Raw genomic sequence first — 16,765 nt, 5'->3', positions numbered from 1 at the left:
TCTTTTGTTTGCTATAAGTTCCTGCGTTGCCTGTATAAGCAAATCTGTTCTGAGAAGACTTTATCTGCCAGTCGCAGCTCTGGGATTTTCTTTTTCCTGTTAAGAGGCTCGGACAGGCTGGTGGTGCTGAGACACGGGGACTCCTCTGAGCACGTATGTGAGAGGTCTGGAGCTCTCCTGGCCGCCCTCAGCCCGGGGTTCATGCTGGGCTCTGCTCCTCCACTCCTGGCTTTTTGGACAAAATGTACGAACGCCATAAGAGGCGATACAGCCTGTGCGACATTTCCAAGGTGGACAGGACTGTAGATGTTGTGTTGTTGAAGGTATGATCTTTGTGTACACTTATTTATGGGTTCCTTTCCCCATCTCTAAACGGGTCGATCTGTACCTGTGCCCCCCCCAATTGGTTGGTGCTGAGAGGGGGAACAGGTGGGAGAGCTTTAGCCCTTCAGCATGGACGTGGTTTTGAGTGCTGTCAAACCATTTTGTGGCAATTATTCTTATCCCTGCAACCAGATAATCTCTTGGGGCATGCAATCAGATAACTCTTTCAGGGAGCTCTCTCTCGCAGACTTCCCTGTCGTCTACTGTTAAACAGTCTCCTCCTGTTTTGCAGCCTTCACCGCTTGCAGGTGGGTTTTCTGCATAAGGTGCCATTTGGCAAAGGGTTTTCCTTTTCAGTGGTCGCTTTTGGGGTTGAAATGCACATGTCCCCTGAAAGATGTATTCTGCCAAAAAAGGCATAGTGGATTCTCCTTTGCCTCTGGTTTTTTGTTTGTGTTTGAAGGGTTGTTGCTGTCGGTCTTAGTGTTTGGGTGTGAGTTTTGTCTGAAGATGGGTTGGAACGAGAGCTAGGAGTGGCTCTTGGCTAATTGTCCCAGTGTGTTCCTCCTCTAATCTAAAATTAGCAAGTGCTCCACCAAATGGCACAGTGGCAGTCTGGGAATGTCCACTCTCAGTAACAGCTTTCTGGAGCTTCAGCAGTTTCCTGGCAAAGTAGATGGAAATCGGAAAGCAGCCAGAGAGACTGCAAAACACGGCCCAACTTAGAGATCTGAACTCCTGGAAGAGCATTTCCTTTCCCTCTCCTTTTTTCTCTTTTCTTAGCTGAGGCAGTGGGTTTCTGCATGATCGCGTGGTTTCCTTTTTAATGCTTTTTGCTTCATGCCCTTGTTTCAGAGTTGAGAGCATTAAAAAAATATATTTTCAGATAATTCTTGTTCTACTTCATCTGCAGCAATATAGACCTAGCACTTATTAACTTCTGCTGCTTAGGAGTAAAAATATTTTCCTTTAATTCAATGCATCCTTTGTTTTTTAGTGACACGAATAACCACAACTTGTTTTCTCTACCAACACAATTTTACTGAGTATTTTTGAACTCTCGTGTTGATGGTGCTCGTTGTGGATTGAATCCCATGGCATCCAATCTCTAGACACCCTGTGAGTCATTAAAGATGTAGACATATTGTATACACACTACTCGTGTGAAATGACTACTTAATTCTTGGGAGAAGTACCCCCGATAACTTCAATTGCTAATATGAAAAACAATCTTTTTCTCTATAAAGAATATCTGAATGCCTGGGTTCAAACGTAATTCACTATAATTATCCAACTTCAGTATTTCTGATGTCATCAGTTCCTTAAATTAGTTTTTGTTCAGTGGGGCTTGGATTTTATAACAAAATGTGGCTCTTGTTAGTTGCCACTAGTATTTTCCTAATTGAGTTTCAAAACTGTGGGTTATACTGTCTGTTCTTGCAAATGACTCAGTGTCCATATATGTGTGCGTGTGTGCACGCATTGCTGCTCCAAACACAGGCTGTACAGCCTGCAGATGTTTAAAATAGGAGGGTGCTGGTGACAGCTGTAGTTACAATCAACTTGAACTTGCTTTTCAGTCATTCTTCGTGTTTTAGTTGGTTTCTATAACATAACTGGTAGATGAAATTAAGTTTTGATGATTTAGGGATCTAAGCCAGCACTAGAGTGCGTCAGTGGCAGATCATCTCTTGACGTTAATGGGAGTTGGATCAGACCCTTAATGAGGGAGTTTTGTTGGGTTTGGTTTTAATTAAAATACTTAAATAAAACTGTACCTTATCTAGGTCATGGTATTTTAGTGAGTCAGGAGGATAAGGTTTCTTAAGTGTCAAGTATTGAAAAGCAAGTAAATATTATTACAACAAAAGCAAACCCAAATAGGATCCATTAAGAGTGTTTAATTTGAATGAAATTTTAACGAGATACCTGCAAAGCACCAAACAGCTTTCGATTTGACCTACAGATTGACTCAGACAAGCTGTCTTTTCTTTGAGTGGGAGATGAATGTGTCCTTTGCTTCATTTTAAGACAGGGAACTCAGTAATCATGACATAGGAAAGAAAAACAGCTGGTGGAGAAGGACAACTGGAACAAGTTGTGAACAAAGAAGATCTTGTGTCATTTTGATTATTAAATGTTTATAGATGGGATTATATTTGCGTTGATTGTGACCATTTTTAGATACAGTTGCAAAAGAATTTTGGTTCCTACTGAGTGTTTTGCAATGCTGTAGCTTCTGAAGGGTCAGTGGGCTCAAATTTTCCATGTTTAGGTTGTGCCTGAAATAGTGGTTTGTGAAGTTACAAAAGAAAAAAAACAACCAAAAACAAAACAAAACAAAAAAACCCACCAAAAAAACCCAAAACCTCAGCAATTTTGGGGGTTGATGCACACAATTATTTTTAGCTTTAACATTGTTTGTTCCTCCTCCTTACACATGGAAAAGCAAGAGGCAATGATGAAATCAGTGTCCTAGCCTCTGTCGGAGGTAGGACTTCATCTTTACTACAGCTCTTTTTGCTGCTGTAATAATGCAAACTTCATTAACTTGGTTACTGAGCGTAGTGGTTTGCCACGGTGCAGGGAAGCCTGGATGATACAGAAATGACATAAAAATTTACCATCATCTTCCTTGCTGGGATTGCATTGTAGCAGATGAGGGAGAAGATGTGGAGCACATCAAATATCTGCTTGTCTGAACAATTCAGAGCTCTGGGCAGATACGTGCAGGGTAAAGCAGTCTGTGCTATGTTGTTCCAAGACCCAAAATGGGAAGTTTCAGTGTGCCCGTGTGTGAATTGGCAGCCCTGTCTCATTTTTATGTTGTGTCTGCTACCACAAATATAACTATCTAGGGACAGAACATGGAAACCACGCTGGCTGGCACCTTGCACACATATGTGAAGTTGGACAAGCGTTCAAGTCTGGATGAAGAGGCTTGCTTTGCGGAGTTAGAAAATAAGAAATGGGCTCGCTTTGAGAATGGGAGACTGAGCAATCGCAACTGGAAATGTTTTATAGTTGCTCGTTGCCTACATCTACGTTTCACCTTTGTATGTGAATGCTCAAACCGTTGAGTGTAGGCAGGAGGTGTGAGTTTTTTCATAACTGAGGAAATGAGCTTTGACTTAGCTGCTCTTCAGATGAACAGATCCCATTCAGCTTCCAGTTAAAGAGCAGAACGTTTTTCGTGAAATTAAAACCAGCCCAATGTTATAAAAATAATTAGGGCATTTTAAAATTGAAGAGGCAGTGTTATCAAGTAGTTATTCTGCTCCCTGGCAGAGGGCTGCTCTTGTAGCTCTACCCCAGCAATGGAGCAGATCCTCTGGAATGAACTCTGCCCACCTAAGGCAAAGTGCAATTTGAGGCATCTGAAGCTAAAAGTAGTATGTGGAGAAGGTCCCCAATTTAACTGAAACTAATGTTTCTTCCATTGTATGTTATCATAGTTACAAAGCTTTTTCTTTTTTATGTTTTTGGTTATTTGACACATAAACGTGTTCATTCCTTCTTTGGGGTTCTTCTTCTGAGGGAAGTACCATCCCTTGGATGATGGGTATGCAGTGTCTCATTGAAATTTGTGGCCCTAAAATGACTCTGAACTTTAATCCCACATCTGTCCCCACTGGTTTGGTTATTGAAGGGAGAGCAGGAGAGAAGTGTATTTATTATAATGTGCAGAACTACTGAGTTTATCTGTTTGCATCTTGTGTAGAATTAGAACTGGAAGGATAACCTAAATCAAAGAGATGTGTTTTTGCCTTGGGCACAGACATGTCTGTGGGAATTTTCCTCCCATTTTAGTCAAGAGATGGTGTTTATGCAAAGCCATTGCTGTTATTTTTTAAAGTTTCTCATTATCAGGACTCTCAATTCTGCTTGTGGAGGACATCCCAGTGCCAAGGGCTGGAAAATGTTCTTGGGGCACACGTTCCTTTCCCCGGTTGGGACATTGCCAGGGAGAAAAGTGCACTCTAGGAATTCAGCGTTGCTCTTATATCACAAAGTGCTAATTTATTCAGTTATGTAAAATACCCTGTGGTTGTAGGAGCCTCTTCTGGTGTAATTTTTTACTGTAGTTCTCTATAGCACTGCTCGCTTGTTGCTGTGAGCGAGGCCACTTTGGACCTCCTTGAAAAAAATGTCCTGCTGCAGTGTCACCAACTCTGTAAAGTTAAAAGGCTCAGTGTAGCAAATTCATAGTGCTAGAAGATGAATCTCTATACAAATCATTGTAGAAACACAAGTGTTGTCACTTTGTCCCTTTTGGCATTCACTGGAGAATGGTCTTTGTGTTCCTCATCTGCATGGTAAACCCTTCCCCTGAAGATAAAGCTAAGGAAATAAACAGGGAGATTAAAAAAAAGGGGGGGGGAAATCTGGAATTTACAAACAAATTGATAATGTCTCCTCTTAATATTGTCTGTCAAGATGATTTCCCAGAGCAGTGGTTTTGCTCTTGATGTGAGTTTTTGTGTATATGGAGTTCTTTTGCATCAATGGCTGTTGAAGGAAGACAGTGGAAATTCCTTCCCCAGGTGTTCTATCCCTAATGCTCCTTTTAAAAGAGGTTTGGAGGATCTTGAAAGGTGTTTTTTGTTAAGAAGGTGAATCAGCTGTTGCTGTAGTTTCTAGTTCAGGAATTGGAGGCAACTGGATACTGTGAAGTTAAAAGCTGCTCAGAATGAACACTGAATTCCAGTTATGTGTACAAATTTCTTCAGTGAAAACTGTCCTACAGGAAATTTTCAGGAACAGTTTGTTCCTAGAGAATAATTAAGATTAACATTAAAAAAAAAAGTATAATTTCTTATTATTAAAAGCAATTAGTTAGAATTGAGTTTAAATTATTGCTTGTTTTCTGCTGTTTTTGTTCTTCAATGGATATTCCAAATCTTTCCTAGTATCAGTTATTGCTCAGTATGGTGTACAAGTACTTAATGATACACCAAGCAAGCTAGAATTACTGTACTAAATATTTTCCTATGTGCAATGGTATCTGGTTTTAGCTGCAAGGTAGAACTTAGTCTGGAAGCTGGGGAAAAAAAAAGGAGAGAAATGGAAACTTGTAAATTTAGGACAAAGTTAAAACAATATGGAGGGAAGATGAATCTCTAGAGATTTGCTAGGAAATTAAAGTTAAAATCATCTGGTTCCTGCTGCTCAGGATGTTGATTTATATCACTACCAGTAAGGTTGACAAGTGCAAACTTTTAAAATAGCGGAAGATTTCCTGGAGAGGTCAGTGTGTCTTTTCTTTATTGTGAAAGAAGAGTTAAAATAAAACCAGAGGGAGAGAAAAAGGACTTTTCCACAAAGGAAAGGTGGGAGAGGTGCATGGGAGCCAGGTAGCAACTGGTCCCTGAGGTGAGGGTTTCTAGCAAGCCCTCCACCCCACCGCTGTGTCAGAAGCAGAAATTTTTGAAATGTCTTCTGAGAAGGAGGTTCTGATTCTGTTTTCAGGGGCAGACACCGCACAGGAGCACGGGTGCTGGAGGAGATCAGAGAACTCCTCAGCCAAGACTGTTGTGCAGGGAGAGAGGAAGGAGGAGCCTGGGAATAGGGGCTGGGGTCACTCATTGTTTCTGCTTGATGGAGGACGTCCCAGCCCCGTTTCTCTCCAAGGATGTCCAGCACTGTGCTTTTCTTATGCAAAGAGGTTTCTGCATTAAGTCACTTCAAGTTTCAAATTAAATGTCTGGAGGAAGATGGCTCTGAGAGTCAGGAAATAGATGCGTGTGTGCCCAGAAAGAGGAATCAAACTGTCTGCTGCTTGCAACTCCAGCTGGTGTCCTGAGCCCTCTTTGGACATTTGGTCTGCTAGTGTTTCACAGGCAAACAGCAGATCCTTCAGGATTCACTTTTTGATGCCTGGGGATGTGCTTCCATGATTCATTCTGTGTCTGAGCTGCAGATAAACACATTCAGGCTTCTGCATGGAAAAATAGCGGGTTCTCTCCTGGCGTTTTTTCAAGAGCTGTGTATTAAACCTCCGTTCCCAGAGACTGTTTCATATTCCCTTCTGCCATCTGAACACTGCTGCACCCTCTGCTCCCAACACAGAGACTTGGGATGCCCAGAATTGATGGGCTGTAATCAGTGTGGGCAAGGCAGAAAGAGTGGTGGGGGTTTTAACATCTCCTGTGGCCACCAGTTTGCAATCCTGTCGTTGGGCTTCTCTCATCAAAATAGAGGGAAGAAGGGAGAAATATATTTTATAATAGTATTTTCTCTATAGTCCTTACTGTCTATACCTGCAGTCCTGAGTAAATATGAGCAGAATTCATAGAATCATAGAATAGAATGGGTTGTGTGGGAAGGGCCCTAAAAGATCATCCAGTTCCAACCCCTCTGCCATCAGCAGGGACACCTTCCACTAGACCAGGTTGCTCAAAGCCTCATCCAGCCTGGCCTTAAACCTTAAAAATTCAGCTGTTGAGGAGGGATCCCAGCACTCAGTCTTGTGCTGTCGATAATGGAGTTTGTTTTGAGTATCTGTGGACCACCCAGTTTCCCAAGAGCACACAATAAACCTCCCTCAAATCCTATCTGGTCTCATTTTAGTGTAAGGAATACTTGTATGTAGTAGTGATTTCCTTTGTATTTTGATGATTATTATTTTTATTCCTGAATGAGGGCTACTGAGATAGATACTTAGTTCCTAATGTTTTATTTTGTAGCTAATCGGTTATATCTGAAACAGCACCTTAAACCTCAGTGTTGCGCTCTCATTACTTTTTTTTTTTTTTTAGAGAAAACCAGACATTTTCAATACTTGGCAAAGTCACAGGGCAGAGGAGAGAGCTGGCTGGGTAATGGGAAAAATACTCAAATCTTTTCTGAAAAAATGCCAATGTCTATAATGCATTTTCAGTGAATGACTCAATTGGTTCTATTAAAGGAAAAAATACAATGTTAATTCAGCCTAATATAGTTTATTCTATTACAAATCAACTGATAGAATTGAACCTCCTCATATTTTGCTTTCTTACTGCTAATTATTGAACAGGATGTTTAATTATCAATTTCCAATAGTGAATATCAGTATAAATCAGGAGTGGTTCCCTTAAATTTGATGGAGATACATCGGTTTAAGTGTAAGGAGGATCAGGCTCAATAGGATGAGGAAGGAGTTAGGTGCGAGCCAGTCAGAAGGAGGCAGAATTTGATTTTATGTCTGAAATGGGTTGTTTCTTCATTTGTGTGGACTTGAGCACATTTGCATTTGTTCTCCTGTGTGTGTTCAGGCTCAGCCTCCAGATTTGCCTTTAATAAAATGTAAGACTGTGTGCTGCAAAATAGATTCTGCTTTGGCTGCAGAGAGAAGGTTATTAACTTGTTATTTATTGACTTTACAGTCATAATGTGATATTTCTTGACTTTACAGGTCTTTTAAGACTAAAAAGTATGTATAAATTCTGCAGTAAAGTTTAATTGCTAAGGTTAGATACCCCTCAGCCTTACTGAGAACAGGGCATCTCTTTCTTCCATTGAAAGAATTCGAATGGTGACCCACTGTCCACGCAACAGTTAAAACTCAGCATCTTTATGTCACTTTGGGAAACAAACAAAAAAATCATTCTTTTGAGTATTTGCCTACAAAAGCCTTTCTCAAACTTCAGACTGCCTGTCTTTCCCTCTCCACCTCTCATTTAGTAGATATATAATATATGTAAAATGGAGAAGGTGTGTGTGCATTGAGTAGAGGTGCAGAGAAGGATGGGATCTGAGATGTATGTACATTTAGGGGTCTAATGGGGTCTTATATTAATGTGTATATAATGTATATATATGAGCGAGCAAGTGATAGGAAGTGTACATCGTACCTAAGAAAAATAGCTTGCAAAATTGCATGGAGGTGGGGAGGGGTGTCCAGGTGAGGCGTGCACTGAGGTCACCCTGAGACCTGGCTCTGGTAGAGTGTGAGGTCTCCATTGACTCTCCTGGGAGACTCCTGCTCATTTTTCCCCTCTCAGATCTTTTCTGCTCGTTCCCTGTCTCTCCCAGCAAGAACTGCTGACTGGGGAAGGTCATGACATCCTTGCTGCTGGAAGATTTTAAGGGCACGTTGGTTTAAGACCTCTCAGATTATAGTTGAGCCTGACTTGGAGCAGCAGAAAGGGACTAGCTGACCTGTCAAAGGCCCTTCCAACCCCATTTTGTCAACACAGAAGTATGGAGGAGGACAAAACCTAAGGAAGAAATATGTGCTGTAGAAAGTCGCTGTCAGGTCTGGGGGAGTGGAGCGTTGACTGCTCTGTGGTGTGGGGAGCCAGGGTTGAGTGGGGGTGCTGGCAGGAGCCCCTCTGCTGAAGGGCAGGGGATGCAGCCAGATTGGAGAGGAGCACCAGCCAACAGCTGCAAATAACAAGTTCCATATCTTGGCAGGAAAGGGAAGAAGGACATGGGTCGTTAGTCAAAGCAGCAAGTCAGGTCAAGGGTAGGAGAGTCTTGGTTTGTCTTTATTTATTTATTTATTTTAAAAAGGAAAAAAGCAGTGCATTGTATAACATGGGAGAAAGGAGAACATTCAGAGGGTGAGAATCCAGCAAGGGACTGCAAAAAAGGAGCAGGATAATGGAGGAGATTTGAAGACAGGTCAGAGGTGAAAAGTAAATAGTAAAATTCTCTATTTCATAGAATCATAGAATGGTCTGAGTTGGAAGGGACCTTAAAGATCATCCAGTTCCAACCCCCCTGCTATCAGCAGGGACACCTTCCACTAGACCAGGTTGCTCAAAGCCTCATCCAATCTGGCCTTGAACACTTCCAGGGAGGAGCATCCACAGCTTCTCTGGGCAACCTGTTCCAGTGTCTCTCCACCCTCACAGTGAAGAATTTCTTCCTCATATCTCATCTAAATCTCCCCTCTTCCAGTTTAAAGCCATTTCCCCTTGTTTGGTCATGACCTGCCCTTGTAAAAAGTCCATGTCCAGCCTTCTGGAGGCCCTTCAGGTACTGGAAGGCTTATATTTGACAGAGAGAGAGAAAAGGAAATTGTTTTAGGAAAGAAAAGGAAAACCAGAGCGGGTAGGAGAAATAGTTGGCACATAAAAGCAGACAAAGCCATCCATTTCAGTAGCTTTCTTTTACCTACAACATAACATGTGAGATACTGTGTGTTGAGGCAGGTTGGGAGGGGAAATGATCTCTGGATTTAATGACACAGGACGTGGGATTGTCCAGGCGAGATTTGCTTGCATTTGATAGAGGCATTTGGCTAGGAGGAATGGCAAAGCTGCTGAAGGAGAGAGAGCAAAGGGGCTTCCAGAGTCTACCAGCTGTAGACAAAAGCCATGGGAAGTGTATGTTGGATGAACCAGGGGTTGTGGATAGTCCAGCAGACTTCAGAGTCAGAATGTTGGACAACACAACTCAAATGAGGAAGAGTAAAGCAGAGGCAGAGGGGGGAGAAGACTAAGAACAGATCAGTCATCCTTGCTGGAAGTCACGGAAGGAGTGAGGGACAGGGTGAGATGATAAGGGTTGATTTTGAAATAAACCATGTGATGTGTCTTAGTGTTAAAATGGGGGTTTATAGCATCATCATTTCAGTTAAGGCAAACATGTTAAATATATAAAGTGCTTCTGGTTCTCACCATGACCTGGACACTTCCCTAGCCCTCATTTCCACATTATCAGAGCGCCTTACTATCTTTAAGGTAATTTTCTTTACAGCAATATGGGTGGTAAGGAATTGCTATTCTGTGTGTAGTGAACTGAGACCTAAAGTAGAGAAGTATCTTGCCTGTGGTCCTGCTACAAATCAAAGTGAGAATTGAAGCCAGGTTTGTTCAGTCCTCAGCTAGTAGCTTGAATGCTGGCTCATCCTCCCTGTGAACTCTTGCCTTAAGTGGGAGCCACCTTGAAATCATACTGTCCACGGAGCAGTAAAGCTTTCTGGTGTACTTTAATGGTTTGTTTAGTGATGCTAAAAAAAATAAAAAAAATAGGAGGAGACTGAGGGGAGACCTCATTAATGTTTATAAATATGTTAAGGGCGAATGTCAGGAGGATGAGCCAGGCTTTTCTCAGTGATGCCCAATGGTAGGACAAGGGGCAGTGGGTGTGAGCTGGAACACAGGAGGTTCCGCTTAAATTTCAGAAGGAACTTCTTTACAGTGAGGGTGCCAGAGCACTGGATCAGGCTGCCCTGGCAGGTTGTGGAGCCTCCCTCTCTGGAGACATTCAAAACCCACCTGGACGCCTTCCTGTGTGATCTCATTTAGGTTCCTGCTCCGGCAGGGGGGTTGGACTGGATGATCTTTCGAGGTCCCATCTAATTCCTAACAATTCTGTGATTCTGTGTGATTTTTGAGACTTATTATTGGGACAAAATGAAGCCATAACTATATATCTGCTGGTTGATGCAGAGTGACATGGCAGAAGAGGCTGACAGGGATGATAGTGAGAGTGACCCTTCTTTGATTTGCTCTGGTCTGTTTTTCAGATAAACCGTGAAAGCTGGTGTTCGCTGGAGCCATGTCCTGATTCTTCCCTGCTGGAACGCAAGCGGACACGGGAGTCTCCAGGTGAGCAGCATGCAGGGGGGGCTCTCTGGATAAGCAGCCCTGTGGTTCTCCTCACCTTTTCTTCCCTTCTTTTTCTTCTTATTTTTGACATCCTTGCCTTAACGGGTAAAACACATAAACTAAAGAAAATGTCTACTGAATCTTCCATGAGTCATTGTTAACACATGGTTGTAGCATTTGACTTGCAGTGACCTGTGCAGTGTGTCACCCTCTTAAGTAATTTCACATGTAAAAAGTACTTAAGTACTTCAAATTTTTTTAATTATTTTTCTTAAATAAACTTGAAAGATGTAATTGGGGAACACAGACATGGTTTCTAGCCAAAATGATTATACAATCAGAAATCTAAATTCCTGAATCCATATTTAAGTCCAAAACAGTGGCTTTTATTTTATTTTTTTTTCCCCCTGAAAGTTGCCATGATTTCCAGGCTTCAGGAAGCAGGAAGGTTGTTCAGAGCCATCGTTCCCACACCCTGCCCACTGGCCATGCCAAGCTGCCAGCCCTATGTGCTGGCTGGTGCTTTCTGGCTCTTCCACTGGGACAGAAAATCTTGTCTGGGCAAGTTTCAAAGAGGAGTTTGTGTCCAATATAATAAAAAAAGCATTTTCTTTCACTGAATTATGAATGTTTGAAACAAATAGTGTCATTTATCAGGGCCCTGAATAGTGGCTGCTTGGGCTATTCATAAAGGGGATATTTCTTGTCTTGCTGTCGTTATGAGCAGAGATCTCACCTGAATCTCCTTCAGTTTATCTGAGAGACTTTAAAGAAAAATAGGGTTTGAGTCACTGAGTGTCGATGTGAAATTTACAGCCAGTCTTTTCAGAGTGCAGGGTAAGAAGGGATAATGTGGGTGACTGATGTGGAGGGTTTATTCTAGGTAAAAGTTCTAGCTCCCATCAAAGTGAAATGAGTGTTTTTTCCTAAACAAAAAAAAAAAAAAAAAAAAAAAAAAAATAAAAATTCCTGTGTTAAATAGCTGTTTCAAGAGTGTTTTACAGGCAAACCTGCAGTATCACCATGCTGCTTCTTTCCTAATTGTGTCTGCAAATCCCTTGCCTCTTGCTATGATATTTTTATGCTTCAGGCAAGAGTTACTGTGCTCCATTTGACTGCAAAATGACACGTGCTTGTGTGACTTGCTACATCTATAATCACATATTTATATGAATCGATATTAGATACTAATTATCGAATCCAATATATATCCAATAATATAATCCAATATATAACCCAATAATAATTAATATTATTGAAATATAATATTAATTGTGTAATTAGGTAGCTGTATATAGAAATACATATTAATAATTATAGTAATATGTGTCTGTAACACAAGCACACTGAGGCAGGTTTTTAAGTTGATTAATGTGCTCTCCAGTCAGACTGAAGCAGCAGGAAGATCCCAGGCTCTGCAGGTTCTGGCCTTTCTAGAAATAATGTCCTCACTGCACACACATCCCTCCAGCTGCCCTAGTGTGCTGTGCAGTGTAGAGAGGGCGAGAAAAATCTGGCAACACCTAACAGCAATAAAACCACTAGCTGCTGTAATGTGGCTAACTTAAAAATAGATATAAGAAGATATAGATTTATAAATAGATACAAAAATAGATAAAATTCAGACCTTTTTCACCTGCTGAATAATCCTTTTTTTTTGTAAGGACGGAGTCCTCAAATCTTTGAAGGTAACTCCAGAAACCGTAGTTTCTCATTTTCTGTCAGTGGTTTTGAAATGAAATGCCTGGAGGAGTGTACCAGATATGTAGCTATCAGCATGGAATTGGAGGCCTCAGCCCTGTCTTGCAGGTCACAAGGCTTTGGAAAATAGTAAGAGTTACTTGGAAATTTTCTTCCTAGGGCTTTTTAATATCTTTCCTTTTTTTTTTTTTTTTGACTCTAGATTATGTGCAGAAGTGTGTTACCATCATCACTGTATTTTTTTGCCTGCACCTCTACAAAGAGGAGCAGATAAGCATAGTTACACTATCAGTGCAGCGTGTGCAGTGAGCATGAGATGAAGGTGTGATGGAGTCACAGTCCCCTTGGCATGGCAGTGCTGTCACCAGAGCTTGCCAGGTCACGGGTGTGGGAGATGGAGCTCAGCATTGTGCAATGTCCATGCAGTTTAAATCAAAGAAAACAAACCCAATGAGCTAACTGAGAAAAGGAGTGGGGAAGAACCCCCAAACAACTAAAATAAAGGAGAAGGGAGGGAGGAGAAGGTTTGGGATGTGTGAGGTCCCCATCACTCTACTCCTCATCGTCCCTCCCCACCACTTTGTTTCCTCTGTCCCTCAGAGGCTCATGCAGAGCTTTTCGTTGCCTCTTGTGATTTATCATCGGGGTGAGGTATCTGTCCTTTGGCACATCTGGACCGTCCCTGCTGATTTTCCACTGAAACGTGGCTCGAGCCCCTTTGTTTTTCAGTCTGGGCTGTGGACATGCTCTGCTGGCTGCCAGCTGGACAGCCAGCACCCTGGCCTGCTCCCTTACAGCCTCTCAGCCTCTGCTTTGCTTTTCCCTTCATTTTTTCCCCCCCTCTTCTCTTCTTTTCCCCCTCCCTTCTCCCCCTTGGTGATGGAAAAGCAGTTCAGATTTTCCAGGTTTACCGAAAGGGGAACAGGACCAAGGAGCAGCCACACCACCTCCAATAAGTGCTTTTCCAATTCTCTCTGGTGTGGAAACTTTCTGCAGGGTAATGGGGTTTCCCATTGGTTTCAGGCTCCCCTGTGCCCAAAACAGCGGCAGCCCTGCTGCCATCAATAAATTAAGATTATTTCCCCTAACAGTGGCTCACTCCCATCGGCTGAGCTGTGGCTCGGGTGTTTCACAGCTGCTGTCAGGTGCAGGTTAAGGATGGGGAAGGGAAAAAGGTGATTTCGAGCTACCCAAACCTGTCCTCGTTGTGTTGATGTGTAAGGTTGAGCTAGCCAAGGCTGGAGTTCATCAAGTGTAATTTAAGAGTGAAATGACATTTTAGTGCCCTGGCTCCTCTCCATGTTTTGGATCTGTTTAGTTAAAGCAGGTTGCAAAATAACACCTTTCTTGCTTTAAAAAATATGAATAATCAGAAAATATTTTGAGCTGGGAGAAAAGAATGTTCAGTTATTGCCAAAATTGTAATTAATATCTTTGCTTGAAGGCTGAACAAATGAAATGATGTGCAGGCATTTTTAATGCAAATACATGTCTGTCAAGGTTTTTGGAAAGGAAGGGCTTTCTCAGTGGCTGTAGTCTATTTCTGTGCTGCTGATCACCCTGGTACAAACAGCTGGAAGCATTTTAGAAAAAAGCCATGCAATATGCTTATATTTCAATGTCAGGAGTTGTGAAAGCGGAGAATTTTGTAAAAACACTTTATTTTTGAATCTTAAAAAAGTAAAGCTTGTCATTGAAGTCATACTAGTGAGAAGTAAGAAGAAGGAAATAATTGTCTTAATATGCATTAAGAGCACCTTGGCATTTAGAGGGAAACGATTAATTTTAATTAAGAAAGAAAGCAAATATTGTCAAGTTATATTTCTACATTTATTGAATATGAATCTAATTTTGCAGTTGCTGTAATTGACGGGAAATATCCTGTCATACTCAGTGTGGGGTACCTGATACATAGCTTATTTATCAGCGCCTCTAACTACAAGCATATATGGCTCTTTAATGCAGAATTTCTGTTTGCACCATGTGCTTCGATGATGCATTAAAAAGGAGTTTTGAACCGTTTAATAAATTCCTTGAAAATTTGCAGGCACGGTTTTGGGAGGTGAACACAATTTATAAAACTCTGTTTCCCGTTGTTTTTAAATCTTTGAGTGTACTGAGCATATGTGAGTTGGATGTATGGATGCTACAGAAAGCATCAGACCGTAACTCTTTCTGCTTTGTTCCTGTAGAATGTGAGAACTTCTTGGAGGATGGGCTGAGTAGCGTCTGTGCCTCGTCACAGGGTGTCCTTAAAAGAGAGTCCGGGAGCGAGTCTGACCTCTTCCCCTTGCCTGGTGATGGGATGGAAGACCTTGTCTTTGGAAAGGTAGGAAAGCCTGTTTGGGACAGGGTTAAAAAAGCTCTTAAGTTCTGATTTGATAAACCCGTACTGCAAATGCAGATCATCTTGATTACACTGGTGAGTTAGAAACCTGGAAGCGATTATCCTGGAACAGAATAGATGGGAAGGATCTGGTCCTCTCTTCAGATGCAGCAACATGAGGGTTGTATTTACTTGCAGCAGAATTCCAGAAACTGTGCAGCTCCTGATGTTTAAAAGATGAGAAGGGATTTTGACTGTCCAAGACTAAATCAGGTGCTAGAGGAACAGTTGAAGAGGTGGATTTTCTTGCAAGGTCATTAGGGATTGCACAGATGGTGTGAAAGCCATCTTTAACTAATGTAACAAAGAGCTTTTCTCCAGCAGACGATGGCCTCTGCACTGACACCTTCAGAACTACGTACTGTAGTTCTCAGAAGAACCAGTACTTTTCTGTAAATTCATTGTGACTCCCTGGATAGGAAGGAAACACTCACTCGAAATACTTAAGGCCAATTCCAATGAATAGTTTTGTTTCCTAGGCGACATGCCTGTAATGCCTTTTTGCGTGCAAGTAGAAAAAAAAATGTTTTCATGTTTGCTTAAAATCAACAAGGGAAGTCATTACTCACCTTAGTCATCCCTGTGCTCTTTGTGTTGCTCACGGCTGAGAAGGAGAAGGAGGAGTGGGTGAAACCTGAGATACAGAGGATGCCTCCCTTTAGCATCGCTCTTGTGCTGTCTGCATCAGAGCAACCTGAATTTATCTGGAGGGTGATTATGTTTTGCTTTTTAAGAATCGTCTTGCTGGTAACTTATATTTTTCTTACCACAAGTAGATGATGAAAAAAACACCCAGAGAGAACAGAGTGATGCAGAATCAAAGAGGACATGAACCTTCCTTAGAGCAGCCATCACGTTGGTCTTGGCTCTATGAAATCACACTCTTAGGTTCAGCTCCAGCTTACCTGTTTGAGCAGGCACGGTTCCTGCTCTGAGAAACAAAACTTTCAGAGTAGGATTCACACATGCTTTCAGAGAAATATATTTAATGAAACATTAAATTCTGTTTGCTTAAATCAAATCAGATGACTGTGAATATTTTCCAGTGGGACGGGAAACACCACAGCCTGGGCTAAGTGATCTCATGTGCTATAAATGAACAATAAAGTCATCCTTAACGCATGTGGTAGGGCACAGAGCTCACCAGCCTCACCCTTTCCCATCTTACTGTCAAAGTGATGCAGGACCCTAAATTGTGAGAATATAAGGCTGTTTGGCAGAGCAGAAGACTGTCTTCAGTTTTCTTGTGTAGAGTGACAGAAATTACAACAGCTGGCTGTGATTTGATTTAATGCTTGTACGGAGGTGCATGGGAGAAGAGTGCTGTGAGAAGACAGTAAATTTTATATTGTACAGAATTTTAGCTTTTTTCCCTTTTTTATGTGGAAAGTTTCCTTCTCCAAATCCGAGAAAGAAAAATTAAAACAAATAGGTAGTGCAGTGTGGTAAGGATGCTGCAGGGAAAAGGAGGAGGTGGTGGGGAAAACGGATCTTCAGTTGCCAGTGGAGAGCGGGCAGAGAGAGGAAATAATTTTCTTTCTAGAAAGGGAATTTCTTAATTTGGCAGCCTTTGCATTGTTCTCATTATGCAGTGGATTGCAGACTTTGTCTACAAATGAGTTCAAAAGGTTCCTGAGTTGAGTTTAGGAAGTTATTCAAAGCTAATTTCAACCTCAGTTGCATTTTTTTTTTGTCTCTGCTTTGCTGACTAACTTGATTCCTTGTCTTCTTTCTCAGAGTTTGTCTGAGTAGCTTTTCTACAGTTACAATAATTTCTAGAAGGACTAGAGACATTAGTTTAGTGTTGTAAGTACAT

The 16,765-nt window shown here is 41.7% G+C and overlaps 1 protein-coding gene across 1 annotated transcript in view; it reads left to right on the top strand.

Moving 5' to 3' along the window:
* The first annotated feature begins 242 nt into the window (after positions 1 to 242).
* The window catches only part of AKAP13 (A-kinase anchoring protein 13), a 70,670-nt gene continuing 54,147 nt past the window's right edge, over positions 243 to 16,765 (top strand). Inside the window, exons 1-3 of the mRNA XM_010172024.2 lie at positions 243 to 323; positions 10,781 to 10,862; positions 14,756 to 14,892. Coding sequence (XP_010170326.1) covers positions 243 to 323; positions 10,781 to 10,862; positions 14,756 to 14,892 — 300 coding nt within the window. The remainder of the gene's footprint in view (positions 324 to 10,780; positions 10,863 to 14,755; positions 14,893 to 16,765) is intronic.

Source organism: Antrostomus carolinensis, unplaced genomic scaffold (genome assembly GCF_000700745.2).
Source record: "Antrostomus carolinensis isolate BGI_N321 unplaced genomic scaffold, ASM70074v2 scaffold2707, whole genome shotgun sequence".
NCBI lineage: Eukaryota > Metazoa > Chordata > Aves > Caprimulgiformes > Caprimulgidae > Antrostomus > Antrostomus carolinensis.
The sequence above is the reverse complement of the archived record's forward strand: the minus strand, read 5'-3'. Positions and strand labels throughout refer to the sequence as shown.